General features: G+C 38.0%; 1 protein-coding gene across 7 annotated transcripts in view; it reads right to left on the bottom strand.

Annotated features, from left to right (window-relative positions):
• PAM (peptidylglycine alpha-amidating monooxygenase) overlaps positions 1-26,471 on the bottom strand; it is a 123,203-nt gene that overhangs the window by 65,832 nt on the left and 30,900 nt on the right. For all 7 annotated transcript variants that reach the window (XM_079331194.1, XM_079331198.1, XM_079331192.1 and 4 more), the window contains exons 2-4: positions 7,331-7,846; positions 5,978-6,098; positions 3,697-3,754 (exon numbers count right to left, since the gene is read on the bottom strand). In XM_079331194.1, coding sequence (XP_079187320.1) covers positions 3,697-3,754; positions 5,978-6,098; positions 7,331-7,422 — 271 coding nt within the window. In that variant the 5' untranslated portion in view covers positions 7,423-7,846. The remainder of the gene's footprint in view (positions 1-3,696; positions 3,755-5,977; positions 6,099-7,330; positions 7,847-26,471) is intronic.

Genomic DNA, 26,471 nt, shown 5'->3' with positions numbered 1-26,471 from the left:
CTCCAAAACAGTGAAGACATCATTGCTTGGCAATAGGAAAGTTTACACATGCTAGCACAGAGTAACAAACCTAGAGCTTCTCAGAGTCCTTTATGGATGAAAAGTAATAAACCATCCAATTACTTCAATCTGTGTTGCTGTATGTAGAAGGCTCAATTTCATTACTACAGCACAGTCTGACAGATAGGGACTTAGAATAAGTCAGTAAGAAAAAGACATTTATTTACTGGTTACCCATGTAAATTAATGTAAACAGGTAAAGACGAAGTCAAGTTTCTTGGCGGAGTGGCCTGCTGTCAGACTCAATTTTTATGAGTGTCTATAGCATACTCTTTAGATATCTCTACAACTAAGTAATGAAAAAACTAATTTTTACCAATTCCTGTACCATTAAAGAATCACCTGAGTTTCTGCTTTGGCTACTTATTCATAAACATTAATCTAACAGGATGCAGAAAAAGAAAACTGCAATGAGATGTTTTAAAAATGTAACTGGAGCATTACTTTCTTGAAAAATTACATATTAATCTCATTCACTAATAATATTTTACATATTAATCTCACAGTCATTTCACTTCACAGGAGTAAAACATATGTTTCTTACATTAACTTACATGTACACCAAACCACCTCACAAAAAACACACTCCCCCTAATCAAATTTGTCAGTATTTACAGCCTTTTGGGACAGAGAAACTGGTTCAAACAGGAATTTCAGCCTTTAGAATCTGACTATCCACTAAAGAACATAATACAGAATACAGCATCAACAAAAATACATAGATGCATGATTGAAAGAGATCCATAGGGCAAAACCTGTTCTAATTCTCCTTCCAGCTGGGAACATTTCACTAAGTAAGTGTGATTGATTCCTTCCTCTGGCAATGTCTGAGAACTGACTCTGAGTAAGTCTGTGAATTCTAGTACAGCATCCCTCCAGTTCTGAAGTACAAAGTTATATCCACTGTCCCTGTGCAAGCATGAATGTTTACTGATTTTCGTCTGGGAAACAGCAAATTTGAAGTCTGAGTTCGAAGTCCTTACATACGAAATTAATAAAAATACTGAAAAAATGTTACAGAAAAATTTCTACATATATACATATGTACATTTCTACAAATGTAGTACTACCCACATACAACACTAAAAAAGAAGCTCTCTCTTCCAAGGCTCTTATATTTCGTCAATATGCAACAAAAGTATCCTTCTGCAGGTTCCACAATAGAGCCACCTCTTCCACAATATCTTGGAGGAAGGAAGAAACAAGGGTAAAAATAAGAAAGCAAAGTTAAAAAAATGAATGAATTAGCAAGTATTAGTGAAACTGTAAAGATACTTAGTCATAAAAATGTCCTTTTGAACCATAAAAGGAAACAAAGCACAAGACATTTACTTAGCAAATAAACCATAGTCAGAACATGTAGCTTTACCATCAAACTGTCTCAAGAATCCAGTTTATTGTTTCAATTATGTGTATTCACTCATCTTCACGTTGAAGCTCTTCAGAACACACACAGTTTTCTCAATATATCACTAAACAGCAACCCAGTGACAGTTCATATGCTAGTTTTCTGTTGTTTTTGTCACAAAGCAAACCAGTATTTTTTATGGAAAGTTAATTACACCATTTATTGGCAAGGCAATGAAGGCAGATGCCACTTAAACCATAAAAATGTAGACTCCATCCTTTCAAAAAGAATAAACATTGTCTTTGTGCCAATCTTCTGTGCTTATTTAAGCAACACAAAATACATGTATGCAAGTTAATAGCTTCACAACACTTAACAGTATTCAAACTAGTAAATGAAACACGTCAGTCAGTGAGCAGCTAATTTCTTAGGTGATGATGCCTATTGTAAAAACATCTTTCATGAAAACCTTTAATTTTCTATTTAAATATTTTATAAGGCAGGTCTTTCTACATTCTTTCTACTCTCTGCAGCTGGACATGATTGAGTCTACTCTTTCCAATGATCAGGTAACGTCCTTTGGTTATGAAGACTCCAATCTGAGCCTTTTTCCACGAGGAACTTTCTAGTGATTTTACTGAAGCAAAATGGAAATTATCACGAGCTTCAGACTGACCGTACACCTATTCATTTTGTGTGGAAGCGACAAAAGAGGAAAAAAGCCCAATAATCTTCTACTTTTAAAGCATGGAAAAATATGAGTTTGTAAGGAATGCTATCATGAGAACACTTAATGTTCACACAAGCTGGTTTTCTTACAGACTGGTCATCAAGTTCCTTTTGCTCTTTAAAGCTCCAAACAACAACTAAAATGGTTTCTCTGTCCAGAGACCTTAGTCTGCTTTGTAATGACAGGTACTCAGGAACAGTAAACACTGGAAAGGTCACCAAATACTGTAAAAATCAGATGAAGAACATACACATTTTTAAATCTACATAAAAAATTAAAATGGGTTGCATTGCATGACTGGCACTAAAACTTTGCATAACTTTGAAGCAAATTCTTTCAGTAGATCCTTTTAAGCATATGCACACCATTAAAAGAAGTTTATGTTCCTTTAACACAAACAACAGAACTAGATGTGGAGCAACCTAATAATGAATAAAATATGGAATTTTTCAACTCAGTGAAACAATAAATAAAAGCTGTTTAAGGAGGAAGCTAGTAGTATTGCCTTTCTAAGAACTGCCTTTCTAACAAAAGCAGAAGAGTCTATTGCACACACAGCACAGTAACCACAGCTTATTTGAGAATGAACACTCACTCCTCTCCTCTTATGTTAATTTTTCTTTTTGGAGTCATACTCACAACCAAAATGTGAGGTCAGATTCTCACCTCTTTACAAAACAGATATATAGAGAAAGCATTTCTCTTAGTTACTGTAATACAACACAAAAATCAAAATACAATATTCTTCTGAAGGATTTCCACAAGAAAATCCACATGGAGTAACAATCTCATAAAACACTACATCAAAAACTACATGGGATTCCCACCATACTTTTATTAAGTGCAGGTATCCTAAAATGCAACAAAAGCATAAAGGAAGAAAGGTATTGTTTCCTTTTATACAGATTATAGCATGCCCTGAAAGTAAAACTATCTTCAGCTCAAGCAATGAGCCTTCTCTCTATCTGAACAACTGCATGTTCATGGCAAGGCATAATACAATTTTAACTACTGTAAAGATTTTTCTGAACAGATGGTGTTCTTCTGCTGATCTATATGATGACAGCCTTTTTAATGCATTACAGCATTTTCTTCTGCTTGTCTGCCATTTTATTTATGTCATGTCATTAAAAAAAAATAGGGAGAAGGTTAGGTTTTTCCTCAAAGCAAAATCTTTCAGCAGCCAACACTGACTGTAAGTGCAAAGGATTTACAGCCTGTACCAGAAGGTAAATAAACAGTCTGCTCAGGAGTGGAGAATTAAGTATCCGGCCAGAGACAGAAAGCCAATACTTTACAAATGGACTGTTTGGCACTGACTGCCAGTGGCATCTGCGTGCAGCTCCTTAACTGCTATTACTCATGAATCAAATCAGATACAGTTTTATCTTGACTCTAAGTAGCTCCCGCCAGTTTGTTTCTGCATTAGACATGATAAATGAATTTTGGAAACTCTGATGTTCAAAGATTAAGTTAATATGGGTCAAAGGGAAAAAAAGAAAATGTTGAGGTTCTTCAAAATTGCTAGCTTAAGTCCTTTCAGTTAACCAATACTCACCTACATAGGCTTCATCATTCACCGGCAGGGGTACTGACATGCAGAGGTAGGTATCAGACTGTTAAAAGACAACAGAAATTACCTTTAAACTGGGGAAAATTTAGAATTTAAAGAATAGAAATAAAACATCAAAATTCCCTACACTTTCTGAAGATTAATGTGGGAGTACTAAACAAATTACTATATACAATAGGACCATCTAGAAGAAAGCATTGCATAATTTACAAGATACTCGGGCAAATATGATGTATGTTACCTGGTTTACTACTACAAAAAATAAACTCATTGCCACAATGAATGTGCATAATATGTAACAGATCAGGCTACAAGGTTATCAAAGTGGCTATTAGGTTGGTAGGTATACTATTAACTATTTTAAACCTCATTTTCCTTAAATGTTTTCTTTCAAACATGTAAGACTGTTTAGGAAGGGAAATGTATCACCTACTGGAATTTCACTACACCCATGAACTCAAAATCTGACAGGCCTTCCCTTTTATAAGGACATCTAAACAGATGAAGTTAAAAATCCTGTTGTGAATAACCTGAAACTTAATTTAAATGAAGACTCTGTGGACAGGTGTGAACAAGCAAATGCAACTGAGGAGGGTACAATGGTGATAACAATATGTGATTACATAGAGAAGTGATTTGCACAGATAATAAAACATTTTTTGTGTTTTTGCAAGAAATGGGATGTATGAATGTTAATTGATACAACTGATGTCAATGCCTTTGTGTACTGCAGTTATATACATTTACACAGTTAATGTACTAAAGCCTTCTAAAAATAGAAAAGGAAATATTCTGTGTTTTCCATTTAACCTGCATTCAGAAGAGTTTCATTTTAAAGCATAACCTAATTTAGGACCTTATAGTCAAACTTTGAAAGCCAATGGCAGCAACGCTTCACACTGCAGTAGAAATTAAACGGTTTCCAATATTCATGCATAGTACCTGTGCCAAAAGAATGCACAACTCACATATAGGTAGAGCGCTTTCCAGTCATGTAAGGGGTAGGTTGACATTTGTGCACCCATAGAACAACTGCAGTTATGAATTGTAAGACATATCCTGGCCCTCCCACCCCTTCAAAATGCCCAATAACTCATTTAAAAAATGCAGGGTTTTTGGTAGCATTTCCCCTCAGCCTTGAGAAGACAACACACAAAGAGAAGGGTTTTTTAATAGGAATCTGAACTGACTGATCTCCTCATATCTGTTTCCTAGCTGTTCAACTGATGGCTCCTCAGATATAATCAATTACATACAATTACAAGTATGCACCTGGATGAACTGAGAGTACTTTCCACTATTTCTTCTGATGGAGAAGTTTAATATTTTGCTGCAAAGAAGATCTAGTAGAAACCGTATTTCTGTTTTGCACTTGCTGAAATAACACCTCTCGCTTTAAATTACATATTCCAGAGGAGTTTTTCCCCAATAACTTGAAAACTTCATTTTCCCTTCACTCTTTTAAAAAGTGCTATTTGCAACAACAAGTCATTGATTACTGCAGTATAACATACTGCTCTTTTCAAGCATCTGTTACCCTCTAAAAGAGATGTAGACCTCCTAATGATGTATACAATTCCCTGCAATAGCTTACTGCAAAAAGAAAAAAAAAAAAACGAAACACATCCTTTATCTCGCTTAATGAAATTAGATGTGAAAATGACAGTGGAATCTTAATATTTTCATGTGAATCTGAAAAATGCTAATGTTAAATTAAAAAATTTTAACTGCCTTTGCTTTTACTCATTTGGATCAATAGAATATAATACACTTCATACCTTAAAGAGTATAAAACCATAACTAGTTAATAGTAGCTTTCATGGAGCACTTTGAGAGTTAAAAATAATGGTTCAGAAGTACTATCCCTTTTAAAGTGCTTTTTTTTTTGTTTTCTCTCAGCTTGCCAAAGTAGCAGCAACATACAGATTAATGTAATTAGGTTCCCTGATGATTCATTTTCCAAGATATGGCGTAAACTGCAACTCCATGTCTTACTAGCACAGCTAGAAATATTTCACATTATAAAACTTCAATAATTCAGTTTATGAAACCAACATTTTACAAATAAAATGAATTCAATGAAAAGATTTTTCTCTAATTTGAGGCTACCTTTTTTTGCCTACTTTCCGCTGAAAACTAAATAGTATCTATAAAAGTCACCATGGTTTTCTTTTCATTTTATTTGAGTGATTGATATTGTAGGGAAGGCTTGGTTTTCCTATCTTATTGAAAGAAGAGAAAGTGGCAAAAATTGCAATTGACTCACCTGCTTAGGTGTCACTGCAGGCATGCGGATGTCAAGTGCAAAATCTGACAGACCAAAGGAAATCACCGGCTGGTCGCTTCCAAGGCATTCAGTGGAACGAGATCTGCTGGTATCTTTATATCTTAAGAAGAACAAAGAAAGATTTTTTTTTTTTTACTATTGATTTTTGTTATGTCTTTCTTAAAAGAAGTGCCCCTCACAGAACTAGTAATGAACTAGACAATGCTGAGTATTTCCAGGAGTGATCTGAAAATTTCACTCCATCATGAGCTGAGGAAAACATCTTAGTTATGTTCAGTTACTTCAGTAAGTACTTAGTAGTACTTATTGAAATAGCTCCTTATCTGAGAAATCAGATTACTAGCTTTGAAAATGTTAGCTGAAAATGCAACCTATTATCTCATCCTAATAATTGTCTGATGCGCAGGGATGTATAGATAGAGAATTAGTTCATTACATTTTGTAAAGTACTACTAATAATTCTCAAGAGTTTTGTGGGGGGGGGTGGTGTTTGAGACTAGGGATTGTAATTCTATATAATTACATACATAAATATAATTACATACATTACATTACATAAATTACATACAAAGGGGAAACTTTTAATTCAAACACTATTTGAATTTTGGCATTTATAACAACTTCTATGCTACTACAAGTAACAAAGTAAAACAGTAAACTTGGCAATATCAAATATCAAATTCTATATTGAATGCAACATATAAACGACTTGTAAGAAAAATGTAGATTACTATAAAGAACTGAATGGTAAGACATGAGAAACATTTATGCAACACAGATACAAGTTTTGGCTATGTATATTCATGTATACATAAGCAACAGGATACCCAACCTCAATAATAGTACAATGCATTCCTCAGGAGCTAAGAGGGGCTGCTTCTCTTGTCCACACTATATTCTAGTTTACCTATTCAATTCTGAATTAAACCAACCCCTAAATTTCTCAGGACTGTTCAGCTTAGTTGATGTTTTCTTGTTAAAACATCATCTTATCCTGCAAGCTAACTCCAGCCCCTGAAATATATTTACTCCCTGTATAGTCTCAAATACAGCTGTAGTGTTAACTAGTGTTAACTAAAAAAGGTGTGTTAATTTCCATTTTATCCTTCTACCTACATATCACCTTTATCAAGCAACTCTATAGATAAAATATTAATTTCTGTCTTCAGTATGACAACAGGGCCATTTCAAAAGTGCAGAAAGAAAATTCAGAGCAATGATCAAAATTCAACAAATACCATAACACATTTTAATCTAAGATATGTTTTTTCATACTTTTGTAACACTGTGACTGCATGCATTCAACACATAGTATTTTCTTGCATAACCCACCTCTTGAAGACTGAAAGTGGGCTTCTGAAACCCAAACAGATGTTTTGAAACAGAAGAAGTAGTATTAGCAGGTTGCTAATGAAGCCAGCCATGTCCACCTTGCTATTTCTGGCCTGATTAAGCAAGCAGAAAAAAGGCAGTGCAGTTCTATCAGCAGTGATCCTGACAATCAAGTGGCAGCAGCAGCAGTATCATTTCACTACTTCATTATTATGTGCTCTGCGGGCATCCTCCAGCTTCTGACAGACCATCTGTCTTGGAAAGCAATACACTGTAAATCAGGAAGGTGGATGATACTATGTTGTCTTTTTTATTAGCTGTAAAAAGCTGTTGAAGAATGTTCCCTTGCAGACAGATGGCACTGTACTGCTATCTACTTAAGGAGCTGAAAAGGACTAGCACTCCTGATGCTTTCTTCCCAGGTTGTGCAGTTAAACCTCCACGTTACTTATCAATCCACAGCACGGGAGACTTCAAGTGGTGTCACAGAAACCAGCAACAGTCATCCTTCAGAATCTGCAAAAACAGAAGGAGCATAAGGATGACTAATGCATTAGAACATTAGTTCTCAGCAAATCACCGTTGAGACATTTAATATATTAGTAAGTTCTTCCATGAGCTTTAGCTCAACCCAGTAAAGATTGCATTGGCTCTGTTGATTTCCCCTTTTCTTTCCTTTCCCTTCCCTGCATACACGACCAGAAAGAGACACATTGCGGCACGTTTATTGTATTCAGTTTATTGTTATATTAGTTTGCTCCTATGTACCCCTATGTTTTCCCCAGTTGGCTTGTCCCCAAGTTGTATCCACCCCTGAAACTACCTTGTTTGACATTCCCCGCCCCTTGTCCATCATTGTAACCCTGCCCCTTGTTCTAGTCCCTTCCTTGTCTATCACTGTAACCCTCTCCCTTGTTCTAGTCCCTTCCTTGTCCATCATTGTAACCCCACCGCCTGTTCCAGTACCTTCCTTGTCAATCCCACCCTGGGCCAATCCCACTCATTTGGATTAACTCATTTGGAAATCCCCTGTTACTCTATGTCCCATTGGCCCATGTAACCCTTTTTCCTCCCCCTGTTTCCCTCATGGGTTGTAACCCTGCCAGACCCTGCCCTCCACTCCTCCCCTAAGGATCCCTCATTGGCCAATTGTTTGTACCCATCCCCTGATCTGCCACCTATTTAATCCCGACCACAGCAGTGCTTGGGGCTCTTTACCTCTGAACCCTCCAACTATAGTAAACCATTTGGAACCTCAGAAGCTGAGAGCCTCCTTTGCCCAACCCCAAACCCCGAGCACACTGAAGAGCAAGTAACTCTAAATGTTCTGCCTCCAGGAAATCTTATCCTGGGGCAATTCCCCACACCTGGCATGGTGTGCCTCTGAAGAGCTAGCCCGGGCTCTGGTGGGCCGTGTCAGCCACATTTCATTTTGATACACAAAATGTATTCTCAAACATATTTTGCATAATGGGAAGAAACATAAAAACTTCCTCAATATGTAAAATGGAATGTATGGAGTATTTCACATATGCAAACACTAGTATAATGTGTTCTACCAGCAGGGGAAAAAAGGTACCAATTTGATATAGCAAGAATCACAGTTCGTAAATTTTATTAAATACCACCAAATGTTTCTGTATATATTGCAGACTAGGAGAATATTACTTTTAATTTAACTTGTAATAAACCATTAAGTATCTCTTATGTGCTTTAGCTACTTTCAATATCCATTGCAGGAAAGAGATACTTAAAATTATTTTTGGAAATACAGTCACCAGATCTGTTGACATCAGACTGCTTTATACTACTTGAGTAGTTATCTGTCCTTTCATACACTGAGGGTATGCCAGCATAAACCTTTTGTCTCTTCCCTGTTTAATTTCAACTGTCCTTACCTCCCCATTTCTTTATACACAGTATTTAATTCCAAAATTTTAGTATTCTTTAATAATTATGCTAGAAAATTACACCATGTCTGATTGAAGACATATATAAAAGGCTTCTTATAAATCAAGAGTTTTTAAGCATAAACTAAGCAGCCATACTGGCCAAACAGTCACTGCCTGTTGTTAAATAGCTACACTATAGATTTGCATTGGACTTTTCGCAAGATTTAAAAATCTGATTATGGTAATCAACATTAAACTTGCAAATTTTATTCACTGAAGGATGGCAAAAAAGATTTAGTCACAAACAACCAATAATAAACACATATTAATTTTCAGCTTGCTAAAAACATGCCAAGACTGTCCAAAACCATTCATGCAAGGAATGATACAATCTTAATTCCTTTTTTAATGTAAATTTTCATGTCTCCACTTCTATATTAGAATAAGTGATCTAAATAATTTTCACTGGTGAACTATACAAATCTGCAACACATATTAAAGGACTGTGCTGTGATGAAAAGCAACAATCATTTGACATGCTAATATGCTTCACATAAGTTAACTACAATAACATAAGGATTCACTACTTCCACTCTTTAAGGAATAACTACACAAAAGTAACTGTTCAGTGTCCTTGTAAACTACCTGACCAGAAGTTTTACTTTCTTTAGTTGTATTACCCAAGAAATTCTGCCTTTTATTCCCATACCATAGTGAAATGCACTTGACAAGCAAGAAATCTGAAGAACAGGAACAGGAAGAATACAGTGACATGTAATATACACAGAACTACAATATTCTATATTTTCTTTTAAATATAAAAATATATTTTCTAATAACTAGAAATAAGAACAAATGCATAGTTTATGCCAGCTTCAATATGTATGAGATCTGTTACACCAAGTCTGTTACAAACATCTACATGGTATACAGCTTAACAAAGGAGATTTATTTAACACAAAAGAAATAAAAGGAAAGAATTAAGAAACTAGACCTACAGTCCCTCCTCATCTGAAATACAAGGGTTTATTTACAGCAACTTTCAATTCTCACTACAAGTAGGAAATATCAAATAGCAAAAATCACCACAACACATCTTAATGTTAAGAGAATATGAGACAATTTGAGGCTGACCATAGGAGGTGGAGGTAAAGCAATAATTTGGAATAGTCTAAAAAAACAAAGCAATTAAGCTCCAGTGAGATAAATACCCAACTGTATATTCTCCTTAAAAATGGCCCAATTTCATCCCCAAGTGCTTTTCACAGTATCACAGTATAACTAGGTTGGAAGAGATCTCCAAGATCATCAAGACCAAGCCACAACCTAACACCTCAACTATATCAGGGCACCAAGTGCCACATCCAGTCTTTTTTAAAATGCATCCAGGGATGGTGACTCCACCTCCCCAGGCAAAGTATTCCAATACTTTCTTCTTCTTTCAAAAACTTCTTCTTAACACTCGCCTATATCTCCCCTGGCACAGGTTAAGACTGTGTCCTCTGGTTCTGTCAAATGTTGCCTGGTGAAAGAGACCAACCCTCACCTGACTACAACCACCTTTCAGGAAGTTCTAGGGAGTGATAAAGTCACCTCTGAGTCTCTTTTTCTCCAGGCTATACACCCCCAGCTCCCTCAGCTGTTCCTCACAGGGTTTGTGTTCCAGCCCCTCACCAGCCTCATTCCCTCCTCTGGACCCACTCAAGGGTCTCAATGTCCTTCCTAAACTGAGGGGACAGAACTGGACTCAGCACTCAAGGTGTGACCTCACCAGTGCTGACTACAGGGGAAGAATGACCTCCCTGCTCCTGCTGGCCACACTATCCCTGATACAGGCCAGGGATTGGCCTTCTTGACCACCAAGGCACACTGCTGGCTCAGGTTCAGTTGGCCGTCAAACAGTACCCCCAGGTCCCTTTATGCCTGGGCACTGTCCAGCCACACCATTCCCAGCCTGTAACATTGCAGGGGGTTATTGTGGCCAAAATGCAGGACTCAGCACTTTGACTTATTAAACCTCATCCTATTAAACTCTGCCCATCCATCTAACCGTTCCAGTCTCTCTGCAGAGCCCTCCTACCTTCCAACAGATCAACACACACTCCCAGCTTAGTGTCATCTGCAAATTTACTAATGAAAGACTCAATTCCCTCATCCTTGTTATCAATAAAAATACAGAATAGGTCCCAGCACAGACCCCTGGGGGACACCACTGGCGACTGGGTGCCACCACCCCTCTCTGGGCTCGGCCATCCAGCCAGTTCTCAACCCAGCAAAGAGTGTTCCTGTCCAAGCCATGGGCTGCCAGCTTTTCCAGGAGTATGCTTTGGGAAACTGTATCAAAGACTTTGCTGAAGTCCAAATAGACAACATCTACAGCCCTCCCTGCATTCACCAGGCAGGCCAGCTGGTCATAAAAGGAGAACAGATTGGTCAAACATGACCTACCCATTCTAAACCCATGCAGGCTGGGTCTGATACCCTGGCCATCCTGTAAATTCTGCATGATGGTACTTAGTATAAACTGTTCCATAACACTACTGAGGTCAGGCTAACTGACCTATAGATACTAGGATCCTCTTTCCCACCCTTTTTACAGATGGGTGTCACATTGGCCAGCTCCTAGTCATCTGAAACCTCACCAATGAGCCAGGACTGCTGGTAAATGATGGAGAGTGGCTTTGCAAGCTCATCTGCCAGCTCCCTCATCACACTGGGATGGATCCCATCTGGTCTCATAGATTTATGATTATGTAAGCATCTCAGCAGTTCTCTGACTGCTTTCTCTTCACTAACAAGGGGACCATTCTGCTCCCTAATACCATGTGCCAATCCAGGAGGACAGTTATCCTGAGGACAAACCATGTCCCCACTAAAGACTGAGGCAAAGAAGGCGTTAAGCATTTCTGCCTTCTCCTCACCTGTAGTTACTGAGTTCCCTCCCTTATCCAATAGAGAACAAAAGTTCATCTTATCATTCCTTCCACTATTAATATACTTGAAGAAACATTTTTTATTATCCCTTACAGAAGTCACCATTTTAAGTTCATTAAGTTAATTAAGTTCACTGGGCTCTGGTTTCCATACATTTTTTCTACATGCCCTAGCAGTCCCACTAAACACTTCCTGAGACACTTGACCCTCCTTCCAAAGATGATACATCCTCTTTTTATTCCTAAGTTCCTCCAAAACCTCCTTGCCCATCCAGGCTGGACGTTTTCTTCATCAACTCATCTTTTAGCACACAGGGACAGTTTGTTCCTGGGCCCTCATGATCTCTATTTAGAAGCATGCCCACACTTCCTGAACTCCTTGGATTTTAAGGGCTGCTTCCAAAGGAACTATCTGAATAAGTCTCCTAAATAGGCCAAAGTCTGTCCTCCAGCAGTCCAATGTACAAGTCTCATTGATGTTCCTCCTGATACCACCAAATATTGAGAATTCTATAATTTCATGATCAGTGTGCCCCACACAGCCTTCAACCACCACATCTCCCACCAGCCCATCTCTATTTGCAAACAACAGATCTAACATAGTCTCTCCCCTGGCAGTCTCACTCACCATCTGGGACAAAAAGGTATCCTTCACTTATTCTAAAAACTTCCTGGACTGCCTCTTTTCTACTGTATTAAGTTCCCAGCAGATGTCCAGCAGGTTAAAATCACCTACAAGAACAAGGGCTGGTGATCCTGAAACATTCTCCAGCTGTTTGTAGAATAAGTTGTCCACCTCTTCTTCCTGGTTAGGTGGATGATAACAGACTCCCAGTAGGATGTCAGACTTGTTAGCCTTGCCCTTAATTCTTGCCCATAGACATTTAACTCCTCTTAAATCACCATTAGTTTCAATACCTTTGGCATCAAAAATCTCCTTAATATAAAGTGCTATCCCTGCACCTCTTCTCCCTTTCCTATCTCTTCTGAAGAGCTTGTAGCCATCCAGTACAGGGCTACAGCTGTATGAGTCATTCCACTATGTTTCTGTGATGGCAACTACATCATAGCTCTGCTGTTGTACCGTGGCCTCCAGCTCTTCTTGTTTATTACTCAAGCTGTGTGCATTGGTGTACATGCACCTCAGCTGGGCTACTGATTTCACCCCTAACTCCTACTACCCAAGATTTCACTCTCTAAGTCTTACTACCCCTGGGCCTTTTTTCAGACAGCCCAACTGCGTCCCCTTCCCCCTTCAAACCTAGTTTAAAGCCCTCTCAATGAGTTCCACCAGTTCATAAGCTAAAATTCTTCTGCCCTCAACAGAAAGATGGAGCCCATCCAGTTCTAGCAGGCCAGGTGCTGTAAAAGTTGCCCCATGATCAAAGAACCTGAAATTCTGCTGATGATAACAATCCTTGAGCCATTTGTTAATAATGTGAGCTCTCCTATTCCCTCTGCTCTTTTTCTCAGCTACCAAAGGGACTGAGGAAAAGATTACCTATGTCCCTGCCCTATCAATCACTCACCCAGTGCCCTAGAGTCCCTTTTAATTGCCCTAATACTTGTCTTTCCATTCTCATCACTGCCAGCCTGGACTATCAGCAGTGGCTAATAATCAGTGGGCTGAATCTGCCCAGAAAGTCTGTCAGTAATGTCCCTTACCTGGGCCTCAGGAAGGCAGCACACCTCCCTGTGGAATGGGTCCTGATGACATGGGGCCCTCTGTTCCCCCTCAGCAGGGAGTCACCCCCCATGACTACCCTTCTTTTCTTTTTGATGTTAGAGGTGATGATCCATCTTACAGATGAATCATTATTGGGAGGTTCACTGGGCAGATAATTTTGTTCTAAATCATCTGGCTTCCTCTCTAAATCCAGGGTCTTATACCTATTCTGAAGTGGCACCTGGCTATGGGATGGGGTTTGGGAGGGAATTTTATTATAGTCTCCCTAAACAGGGACTCATTTCCACACCCCTTTGTTGATCAAGTGTCCTCCTGCTGCCTGACAGTGGGAGGTTTGAAAATCCTCTTACTCCTGATGGGACTCCCTCAAGGATGGGAGGGCAGAACTCCACCAAGCTATTTCCCTTTCATTTTCCTTAATACTCCTTAGTCTTTCAACTTCCTCCTAAGTTTGGCCACCAGCAAAAGGAGATCATTCAACTGTTCACCACAGGCAGGCTTCAGCTGCATTGCTCCCTGGTACCACTGATAAGCTCAAACACTCCACACAGGAATGGGTCTGTACAGACGCATCCTTTTTGCTGTGTTCTGTCTGGTTACACACACTTCTACTTACCACATGTTTTGATCATGCAGAGACCTTTACTAACAGAAACGCCCCAACCAACCAACACAGTGAACAATACGCACAACCCTGCCTGCTTGCCCTGCCTGCACACTAGGCAAACTGCTGTGCCCTGCCCTCAGAGATGTGTCACGCCCCTGTTTGCCCACTCCCAAGGTTTACCGGCTGGATGAATATTAAATGTGAGGTTTAATGTACCTAATACTTCAGATTAGATTCCTGCATAATGACATTTTACATTTGGAAGGAAAGGAAAAAATGTAAGAAGGCAGCACTATCCTGAAGTTATTCCAATGTAATGTTAGGTATGATGCAATTCAGAAAAATATGAGATGAGGGAAAAAGTATCCAAAAAACTAAGGATGTGAGATTCAGTAATAAGATTACATAATTTAGGTTCATTATGTGGACTTCTAGATACCACTGTTATACTTTCAATTTGGGTTAAGAGATCCCAATGGAACAGAAGGAATTCAATAAAAAGACATAATTAATGACAAAGAGTACAGTGAAAGTAGAGAAAGTGAGATGAAAATTAGATTGGGCAATACAAGCATGTTCTTTTATCCCACATGCTCTACCCACACAAAGCAAAAAAACAAGGGAGTAAAGAGAAAAAAAAAACCAGCCTAAAACAACAAAGCACTGAACAGGGGCAGGGGGAGGAGAGGCAGGCAAGAAGCTGGAATTCAAAACAGAATAATTACATATCAATGTGACATTATACAAAATTAGAAGTGTGTCTTTTAAAAGAATAACAATCAATTTTCAAAAACCAGCTACATAAAAAAAAGTTCTGTATTTATCGCAAGTTTATAAAGCACAATATAGTATTTTCTTATTTTCTGTTTAGTCATTAGAACATTTTATATACAGTACCAAGAGAACAAGCCAGAAACAGAAATCACACCCTCAACCACCTTCAAAGAATAGAAAAACAAGATGATCAAATTCATGGGGATTAATACCCAAGTCTATCACAGATGGTAATTTCTCATATATGAATCTCTGTCTGTTTCTTATGCACTGAAGTAATGGAAATGAGCAAGGATTTTTTGCATTCTGCCTTCAGCTACAGCAAAGCTCATATTTTGTCTTAGGGAATATTTTAAGCTTAGACAACAACTGGGTATACAAACAATAGCTAGGTCAACAAATGAACTGCAGCTAGGCCTCCAAGTTGGAACACTTTGCTTCTAATAACACAGGATAATCAATATGCTGTGAGATCTGCTTAGGGATTCATTAATGCACCAAATGCAGCCACCTAGGACACAGATTAATAGGAAAACACATTTCACAAAAAGCCATCAAATTAGACAACCTCTTGATCCACAACATCAATAAAAATATCTCACAAAACATATCTAGGGGTGGGGAGGAGATGTATAATGCAGACAACACTGGAGTGAGACAAGTGACTGATATATCAGAATGTCGTGCTGCTATGCAGAAGGATCCTGACAGGTAGGAGAAATGTCCTTATCTTGACCCATGAGCCTCTCATTATATTTTCTCTCCCCTGTCTAGCTCAGGAAGGGAGTGAGTAAGTGGTTTGGGATGGGCCCTTGGTGTTTAGCCAAGGCTAACCTGCTGGGGTCAGTGAGTCAGGGGTCTCTAACCCACCAGAAGGATTAATGGTACCTTTGGCTGCATGCGCCAAAGCATGGCCAGGACATCAGAGGGGATTCTTCCCCTCTGTGCTGATGAAGCCACACGTGGAGTACTGTGTCCTGCACTGGGCTCCCTATTGTGAGACAGACATGGGCATACTGAAGAGAGTCCAAGCACATACCAGGAAGATGCAGAAGACACTGGAATATCTTCTCCTACCAAGACAGGCTGAAAGAGCAGGGACTGTTCAACCCTGAGAAGGATCAGGGAGATCTGATCAAGGTATAGAAATATATGAAGGAAGCATGCAAAGAGGATGAAACCAGATGCAAACTTATTCAGTATCTTTATTGGTGATCTGGACCAGGGGATCAAGTCAGTTCACAGATGACATCAAGCTGGGTGGGAGTGTTGATCTGGAGGGCAGGAGGGTTCTGAAGAGGCTGAATCAATGGGCTGAGGCCAGTGGATGAGGCTCAACAAGGCCAAGTGCTGGGTCCTATCCCTGAGGCACAACAGGCCTCTGTTGTACAAGACTCTCCCATGGAAAAGAATCTCCAACCATCTATTGTAGTTATTGGCTGCCTTGCATTTTCCTCTTCTTGCTCTGCAGTTTTCAGGAAGATGATGCCCTCTTCCCCACCAGTGTATTAATTTTGCATCAGATCAACTGGTCAGTGTGCCAGATATGAGCATACAGCTGGGGCTGTAAAGAATCCCCTTGCTTGGGCAGCAACCCAGATTGGATTTGGTGTAGTATTAAATATATTTTTTAAAAATTAAAATGGTAACTTTTCAAATGTAGCTTTCCTTTTGTTTTGATTTATATTGTGCAAATTCCTATAATCTGCTACCAACAAAAACCTCAGATATGAATAGCAAAGGAATAATTAAAAAATAAATATATGATTGCTCTTAATGTAGTTTTTATAAATCTCCTCCAAAATTTGTTCTATTGAGAATAAGTATGAAGCCTATTTTTAAAAGAAATATTTTAAAAAGAAAATTGCCCAGTGCATCACTGGAGGAACAATATTAATACATTAAATAAAGGTCTGTGATTTGAATTTTCTTGTATGCAATACAGCAGTGAAACTAGATTCATTCTAACAGGATATACTCTGTGAATATTTTCCAAATATGCTGAAATTAGATAATGTGTATTTCCCATTTAACTAGAAGAATTAAATGGAAATTAATATTAAGCTGTCCTTAAAAGGATTAATAAGGGCAACAAACCATATGAAAAAAGTTCAATATCTGAATCTAAGCTTATTTTGAGATATTCTGATGATCCATGAAGAATTTTTACAGGTTTCCTTCTGGGAAAATAAATTCTACTTACTATCTTAAGATAGACTATCTGTACCAAGAAAAATAAAAAAGCAAAATCCTTCAAATACTCTGTCAATTCAGTTAGTATGGTAAGTTTTATCCACTAGACAGATTTTTTGTTGTTTTATTAAACTAATTAAAGTTTTATACAGCAAAGAAATGGGAGGATGGAGAACTGCCATTTACACTATTCCCTTTTGGAGACCAGTATGTTCACAACATAACTTGCTGTAACATGAGAAAATCATAAACCCTATTGGCACCAAGCCATAAGCAAACCCCATTCATTAAACAATAAAGGAAGCATTCAATTGCATTTAGTAAACAACTTGTACAGCAATATTAGTTATGAAAATCACAAACAGACAGATGCAAGGAAACAGATTATTATATATGTTTATGCAAAGAAAAAACAAGGACATTATTTTTAGGGAGTCTGGGCAAAAATTTATAAAATATATAGAAACTAAAAGCAGCCTCAGTTTTTTTTGGTTTCTTTTTTTTTTTTTGTGGGCTTCAGGATATGCATGAGAAAACACAAAAAACCCCAAGGAAAGTAAAAAAACTACAACTCAGGGCATCAGAATTGCTGTCACCAAACCCTACATGCAGCTGTCACCCTCAGCATTTCCCAGATTGGGACAGAAGGGACAAATTTAAAAGTCCAAGCAGATTTGATTTTGTCAGATAAACTTCTAGAATTGTTAAATTTTACCACTGTAAGAATTCTATGGAAACAGAAGAAAATATGCAAGAAAAAAAAATGCTGAAAAGATTCAACTACTACTTCACAATGTAATCTCATTGAGCAGCCTTTGCCTAAGACTTGATTATTTGCCAACAAGTAAAGCTGCCCTAGTGACCTTCTCGGTCACATTTTCCTCCCATTCCTAAATACAACAAATGCCACTCCTCAACACAATGCACACTCTGGTGTGAGACAAAGAAATACCTGAAAAAGAAGGAATTTTAATATTGCATAATATAGAAACACTTGCCAGCATGCTTCAGACCAAAATAAAATTAATGCTCTTGGAAATTCTGGAAATTTACATAAATTTCTAAATTCTAAGCCAAGTTTTTTCAGAACAAGATATACAGTTCAAGGCAAGATTTTTTAACTCAGTTTTCTCCATCACCATATTGTAAACTATTTGGTATAAACTTGCTTAAGAACATGGAATTGTACTTTGTTTAATAGAATAGAAATATGTAAGCAAGCCACAAAAAATTTCTTTGTTGTTTATATTAATACAATTGTGCTTGCATTAGTAAAACAGGAGACTTCAAGAAGAAATCTTCTTTTACAGCCTGAAACTGCTTGAAACACTCCTGATCTTCTTTTTGGAGTCACAGATAAGTTTCAGAAGTCTGAAGACAAGACAGCATGTGCTGGTTCTCCCACTCTGTATTTTAATAGCATTTGAAAAACATTTTATTCACAATAAATCACCTTCTAATGCTTCTGCTTTGACCAGGTATCGAAACAGGCAAAATTCTCTTGTTAAGAAAGTCAACACTTTTTACAGAGACAGCATCTTAGCAAACTGCTAATTTCATATAATGAAAAAATGAACAAGCTGGATGGTACTAATTACTTGCTTAAAAGGGAAAACACGTAAGATGCCTCTGCTTTCATTTAATTACCAGATCACTATCAGTGGCACAATGTAATAAGAATAAAGGTTCACTGAAATGCCCTTTGTTATGCAAAATTAGAAAATATTAAAGGAAGAATGTTTTATAGAGTTAGGATTAGCCTCCAATGATAAAGCAGATGAGAGATAATTTCAAATACTTAAGTTCAATTATGCATTACATATAAACTATGAATTATTGCATTCATATATATATATACACATATATAGAGTTAGGGGTGAAATCAGTAGCCCAGCTGAGGTGCATGTACACCAATGCACACAGCTTGGGTAATAAACAAGAAGAGCTGGAGGCCATGGTGTGACAGCAGAGCTGTGATGATGCCACCATCGCAGAAACACGGTGGGATGACTCATCCAGTGTAGCCCTGCACTGCATGGACTGCAGCTCTCATTCCTAATTCCCCTGCACAGTTCTGGAAATGGGAAGAATTGAGAGCGAAGTTGAGGCTGAGGGAAGCTGGTTGTAAATACATTCTTATTCTCAGTATTCTACTCTGTTTAATTGGTAATAAATCAAAAAATAGAAAATCCAAGCTGGAAAGGTGCCCACAAGGATCACTTGAGTCCAGCTCCTAGCCTTCACACCATGGGCCTGACAGCATTCTCCAAAGGTTTCTTGAGTTCTTGAACTTCCCACTTCAGGGACAGGCTAAGTTGTTTTGTCAGATTATTGAGTTGGAGAAGTTGCCAAAGATACTAGATTAAGATAATCACTGGGAAAAAAAAGAAACAGTGTTTAGCTAGGAGTCAGGACAGCAGCAGGGGCAGGAATACTGCTAATGCTAGAAAGCTTCTAGCTCTCCTTGTAATGCACCTTTACACTTACTGTTCTGCAAGTGGTGATTCCTGGTTTGGTACATTCTCATGAGAATGCTGGAGTGATTACTTCCACAGTTTCTATTTGCTCAGTAGGATGCTGCAATGACCTCTCAATCCAAATATTATCCACGACAACATCCCTCAACTGCAGACACCCCCCTAAAAAAACATGCCTTGATAAGCCTTCTTTAGAAGTATGGCTACTATAAATAAAAATTAGAAAATTAAGAACTTTTTTCTAACCCCTTTAATTGTATGCATCTTTTACGTAATTCCAGGTAAAAATCTGAAACATTTTCCTAAATGTCTAGTCTATGTCATGTAGTTATAAACTGAGATTTACAGCATTGCAAATTCCCAGAAATTATGAGCAATTTCAATTAATGAAAATAAGTCAACAGAAGAGTTGATTACAAAAGTAATGTTGTGGTCTTTCCTTGCTCCATATGGCAGAAATAACAACACAATTAAGGAAAAAGATAACGAGGAGAGTGGAAGATGAAAACCAAGTCAATGAATCCAATTCCATTTAGTATGTGTAAACTTTGGTAATTTGTAAACAATTGAGCAACATAAGATCTATGCTAAAAGCAGGTAAACAAATCCTCAACAATTACAGGCCTTTTCATGACACACGTCTTACTAGTTAAATGCACTGTTTTCAAAACTAGTATCCATAGGAGTAAAAGAAAGAATTCTGTAAACATCAAAATAGTGCTAGAAATATAGCATCTCTAGAGATACAGATTTTCAATATCACAAAATACCAAATATCAAGGTAACTGAACACAATAAAACAGAACACTATTTCAGCAGAACAAGTCTTACCGTTGCATTGAATTTTTAAAAAGTATAAAGATAAATACAATACAATTGCCTGTAAATATACTTGCACTAGATTTTTCTATTAAGTGCCTAAATATAGGTAGTGTATTTAGCAGGACATACATGAATAATCAAGAAGAGGCCCAAGTTTCTTTGCTGTAAGGCACCATTACACATGAAAACAAGAAGTTCACAGGGGAAAATGGAAGAAAAACAAAGCATACCCGAAAGAAAGAATAAGGAAAGAAAACCAGAAATGAAAACCAGTGCAAGAAAGAACTGCTGAGAACATACTGTGCTCCATTGCTATATACAAAACGTCCAATGCCATGGGCAGAAGTCAGGATAAAGGGACTCCACATTGAAGCAGGTATATGTGCTGTAAAGGAAGCTTCAGCCTATGGAAACCCCACACCACAGCAAGCTCTTGGCAGGTGCTGTGGCCTGCAGACAGGTACCCATTGTGACAAATGCGTGTGTCCCCTTAGCCACATGGTACAGATTCCAGAGAAGATAAAAGATCTGAGCCATTAATGGGCCAAGAACTCAGGTTTTATCTGTTCTCTGAAAACCCACAAAGGAACAGAGTGACCCAGTGAACATATACATTCAGGAGCTTGGAACACTGATCACATAATTAAAAAAATTAATAGCAAGTGGTTTTTCCAAGGATCATTTGTCAAGGAACAAAGGAAGCTTGGGCACAAGGAATCTCATGCATACTTCTCCCACTGTATACAATTTGACAATGAGCAAATCACATTATTCCATAAATATGACAGGCTAAATGAGCCTTCTTTGAGTTCTCCCTGCCAGGCAGCATGGATCTCCTCTGTAGCTGGGTGGCCTCTCAAGGCTGCTCCTTGAAGCAGAGAGACCATTTTACCAAAGTAAATCTTAAGTGATTGATATCACATATAGCCTTGGTAGAATGGTAACTTTGATTTGTGCCTGGTAATTTTCAATCATTGTTCAAATGATTGGGCCACACAGTAATAAGCACCAAACTGTATGTCCCAGTTTTACAACATATTATTAATAACATTTTTGCTAAAACCCTTTGACAGTGGTTCATTAAATGATCTAAATCACCAGTTCATGACACCATTAGGAGCAGTGGCCCTGCACGGAGTTTATGCCAGAGAAGTTTGATATGGAAAGACTGTAGCTAAAGAGAAGACTCACGTTTTAACAGCTCTTGAAGGATTATATCCCATTTCCCACAGGAGGGACCTCACATGGGAGAAGGAGCAAGGGGAAGAGTCCACTGCAATGTTAGATCCTATGGCATGGCCCAAAGAGACGAAGGTTGGAGACTTAATGGAAACAACCTTCAATTTCTTGTGATTTGCATTTTATGTTACTGAAATTCCTATTACCTCAACCAGTAGTGGACAAGCCTCACATAAAGCAGCACAAATGCAGCTGTGACCCAACTTGGCTTTTGTGCCCAGGAACTCCCCACAACACACCTCTCTGTCCTGAGTGATCACCAGAACAGATGGAGCTCCAAGTCATGGACTGAACATACTCAGTGAACATTTGTGGGCATTTTACAAGGGAAAGCATGATAGGAACAGTGTGGAAATGGGGATGGGGTATGGGTTTGTGGACATAATTTGTACTGGGCTGTGATTTTGGCTTGGACAGAGTACATTTTCTACAAAGTAGTTTATATGGACTTATGCTTTGGATTTGTAAGCAAATCAGCATTGAAAACACATGGGTGTTTTAGCTGCTGCTGAGCAGTGGCTACACAAAGCCAAGGCCCTCCCTGCCTATAACACCGCAGTACAAGTGAAAGGGTTGGGAAGTCAGGACAACTGACCCTAACTGGCCAAAGAGATATCCCATAACACAGAAAGGAGGACTGGGAAACTTTTGAAGCAAAGGCTTATTTCTTCCCATGAAACTCCTACATGTGAGTCCTTCTTCTTTCAGGTGATGAAGACCAGCCAATGGCAAGAACATGAATTCCTTATTTGCTTGCAGCTTTTGCTGTCCCTATCTTCATCTCAGCCCCATGAGCTTTTTGATTTTCTTGTGACTGTCTTGCTCAGCTCACTGGGGGCCAGGGAGAGAGATCTATGTGATGCTGACATGCCCATCAGTCTTAAATCACAGCTAGTATTATCTGCTATCTCCATGCCACAAAACAAGCCAAAAGAGAGACAGCCATGAAAGAAAAAACAAATAACTAGCATTAGTGTCTAAACTACTGGAAGATGCTCTTTACACCCCAGCCTCCTCATAAAATTTCCTCATAGAAATGTGTTTTACTCTGATTCTTGGAGTATGAAGCAGGACTCTCAAGCTTGTTAATTTTCAGCATAAAGTCAATCAAGTGTTCTTCCTTGGAAAATGCTATTCAACTGTACATTATTAGGACTAGAAAAGATGATAAATGAAAAATACTAGGATATCCATCCAAACATCTAAATTTTAGACTCAAACCCCAAATAAATGGTTTTATTGCAAAAAATGTAATACTTGTGGAAGAAAGGTATATGGAATTCTAACTAAATAACTTGCACAGGATGGGTTAAAATCATAATACAGGAAGCAATGTCTTTGCTTGACACTGATTTATTACTGTTTCCTGCAAAACTCTGACAGATATGAGTATAAGATTAATCATCATACTATCCTTCCTCTACCACTCCACAAAATCCTTAAGCTTTATGTTTTCTGACTCCTGTATAATGGCCATTATTTCAGGTTGAAGAAGAATCTTAAGACTTAGCTAATTTGCTGAAATCAATTCATCTGAAAAGCATTTCAGCAACACACAGCTTGAACAGAAGTCTCCTTAAATGATTTCTGAGCCTGTATACCATAAAGCAAAAATCTCAAGCTCTACATTTTACTATAGACATTGCCTTGCCCTTCCACCCATGCAACAATGGCAAATATGTAGGTAGATACTCAAATGCCATGTTTGGTCTTTGGAAAATAAAAAAAATATTAGGTGATTATTTTATGTATTTTGCCTTTTGCTTCAGAATGCAATCTCTCTTCTGTGCTATTCTATCCATCAAGTGATTATTCTGATTAGCTGAAAAGGCATCAACTAAAAAGTATGTCTTTTAAGCACCTTTTGCTGCCAGCATGGCAGCATAATTCTCTAGGAAGTATTTGTTAAGTAATACCTCCTATAAAAGAACAAAGTGAGTCAGGAAGTAATTGGAAATACAGAATTTATTAGGAATCAACTCACTATTGGAGGAGGGGATGGGGCAGTTTCACAGACAACAACAACAAATCTGAACATTGCAGGAAGAAACTTTTCTAACATCATTTTATCTACAGGCCAGCCTAAAAAACCTTTTCCCCTAATATTATTCTATTTAGAGATTATGTGTTATGGACAGAACTAAAAGCAACCTAAACAAAGCAGCTTAGAGGCTGCAGTGAATTTTTGTGATGCACCTTCATTTGTCTATTCTACCTTCCTCCAGAACAGCCCACTCTTCTAACTGGACATACATGAGTGTCCTTTATCACTAAAGGAATATAGAAATCAAGTAGTAAAGAGACAAAGCTATACTTACAGGACCAATTTTTTTGCTTGTTTGGATAACAGTATTCAACTACTTATTCAATAATAACATACGAACAGACAAACCATAAAACAACATCCCACGGAGAAAGAGAAAGAGGTGTTTCTTCAAAGATTGGCCTTTGCTGGAATAGGAGAAAGGGAGGCCCTTGGAACACCTCACACAATGCTCACCCAGCAGGGTGGGGAAGTGCAGGAGCATCTGCAGGGGATTTAAACTGCCCTGGGAAACAACCACAGCGACCAGGGCTGACAAACAGGGACCAGGCTTGTTCAACCTTGAGAAAATAATGTTTGTGGGAGTTCTCATCACTGGGGGCTACAAAGGAGGAGACTACCCTTTCCCAAGGAATCACAAGGAAAAGACAAGGAGTAATGGGTATAAAATTACTCCTAGGAAGATTCTGTTGGACAGCAAAGGAACATTTGTCATAATGAGAAAAATCATCCCTTGAAATAATCACCCCTGGGAGGTGGTGGCTTTCCCAATGCTGGACTCTTAAGATCCATCTGGACAAGGTCCTGGTGACCTTGACTGGACCATGCTTTTGTGAGGAAGGCTGGATCAAATGAACCCTAAGGTCCCCTTCCAACCTGATATTCTGTGATTGTTGCAAGAAAAGCAATGATGAAAACCAAAGCCCAAAATACCCACCTTGAGTCTCAGATTTTTAAAACTGTTTATTGTACCCTGTGTCACGTTATTTTGCTACTCCAACAAATTCTGTAAGTAGTAACAAAAAGCTTGTTATTACTCGGCCAATAACATTAATTCCTAGCCAAAATAGGGGAAAAAATAGTACTTCTTCTACAGATTGTGGGCTTGTCAGAAGAGGACAGGCACAAATCTTATCAAGATTAAGGCAACAGCCTGCCTTTTAAAACAATGAAAGTAAAATCATTATCACGAATTATGAAATTATATCATACTAGTGCAAGCCCCTGGACTCATCTCTTTGACATACCAAAAAAAATATATGATGCATGACACAAATATTTCTTACTCATAGATAAGATGAAGTTTTGGAGCAAGATTTTAATTTATCTGAGAAAGGAAGTGTGTAAAATCAATAGTCAGCTGTTCAAACTAAAACAGCATGTGGCAAGAAATCCAGGACCTCTGCAAAATATCAGCAAGCCAAGTTCCAGAAAGAGTCATAATTCTTTTATGCCAGATTCTCCAAGGCAATCATCATACTGACTAATGAATACTCTTAAAAATACAGCCTATCAGAAGAGACGGAATTTGTTCACATAAGTGCAAGTCTAATCTCATTAACTCAGTTGCAACATTTGTGAAAAGACTCACCCATGAGCACACAAATTGGAAACTTGGTTATAAGCCAAACTACATAACCACCAACTCATAAGCACACAGGTATGTTTGCAAGAAAATGTGGCAATGCTCTTCATTTGTAGTATTACATAGACTCTTTTGTTTGTTTTAATTTTAACAACCAAATTCTCATAAAGAAAAACTATTTTGCATTAGTTCAAGTGCAAGCTAAGAAACTACTTTGCTAACAAAAATTTGTACAAAATTGTCATTCTTAATTAATATTAAGAATACATTTCAATGTTTCTCCATAATGCAGTAGCATAAAATGTCTACAAGCTAGACATGAGACTGTCCAAAGTCAGATCTGTGAAAAAAAACTCATTTACATGTTCATATTTTGTCTAGTTCAACTACAAACCTCCCACATTAGTGAACTTTACAAACCTGTAAAAAAATGAAGTTTTAGTCTAGCAAAAAGAAACATTTTTAAAACAACACACTAACGCTTATTTAGGGTATATCAATGAATTTTTTTATAATGTAAGAACAATTGATTTAAAGATTTCCTATGTATTACAATGCTTATTAGAAGTTTTTCCAAATACAACGCCCACTCACCCTCTTGCATGCAATAACTTGTCAAAGTAGCATTTTAGCTCCTCCTAGATCACATCATGGGTTTCTTTAGCAAGAAGGCCCAAATCCCCCATTCCCAGTTCCCCACTCAACAAGACTGATATTTCTGACATAAGGTGAAATCTACCAGGGGGTGAGGGGTGTGGGTTGAGCAAAGAAAATACAGAAGTCACACTATATAGAAATAGTAGACAATATTTTGAATAGGACTTTTGGATGGAATACTTTGGGCACAGTTTTTTTATATGTTCTATTACTCTGTAAATTATAAATACA

This window comes from Erithacus rubecula, assembly GCF_903797595.1.
Source record: "Erithacus rubecula genome assembly, contig: SUPER_Z_unloc_2, whole genome shotgun sequence".
In the NCBI taxonomy this organism is placed as follows: Eukaryota; Metazoa; Chordata; class Aves; order Passeriformes; family Muscicapidae; genus Erithacus; species Erithacus rubecula.
Note: the sequence above shows the minus strand (reverse complement) of the source record. Positions and strands in the feature narration are given on the sequence as shown.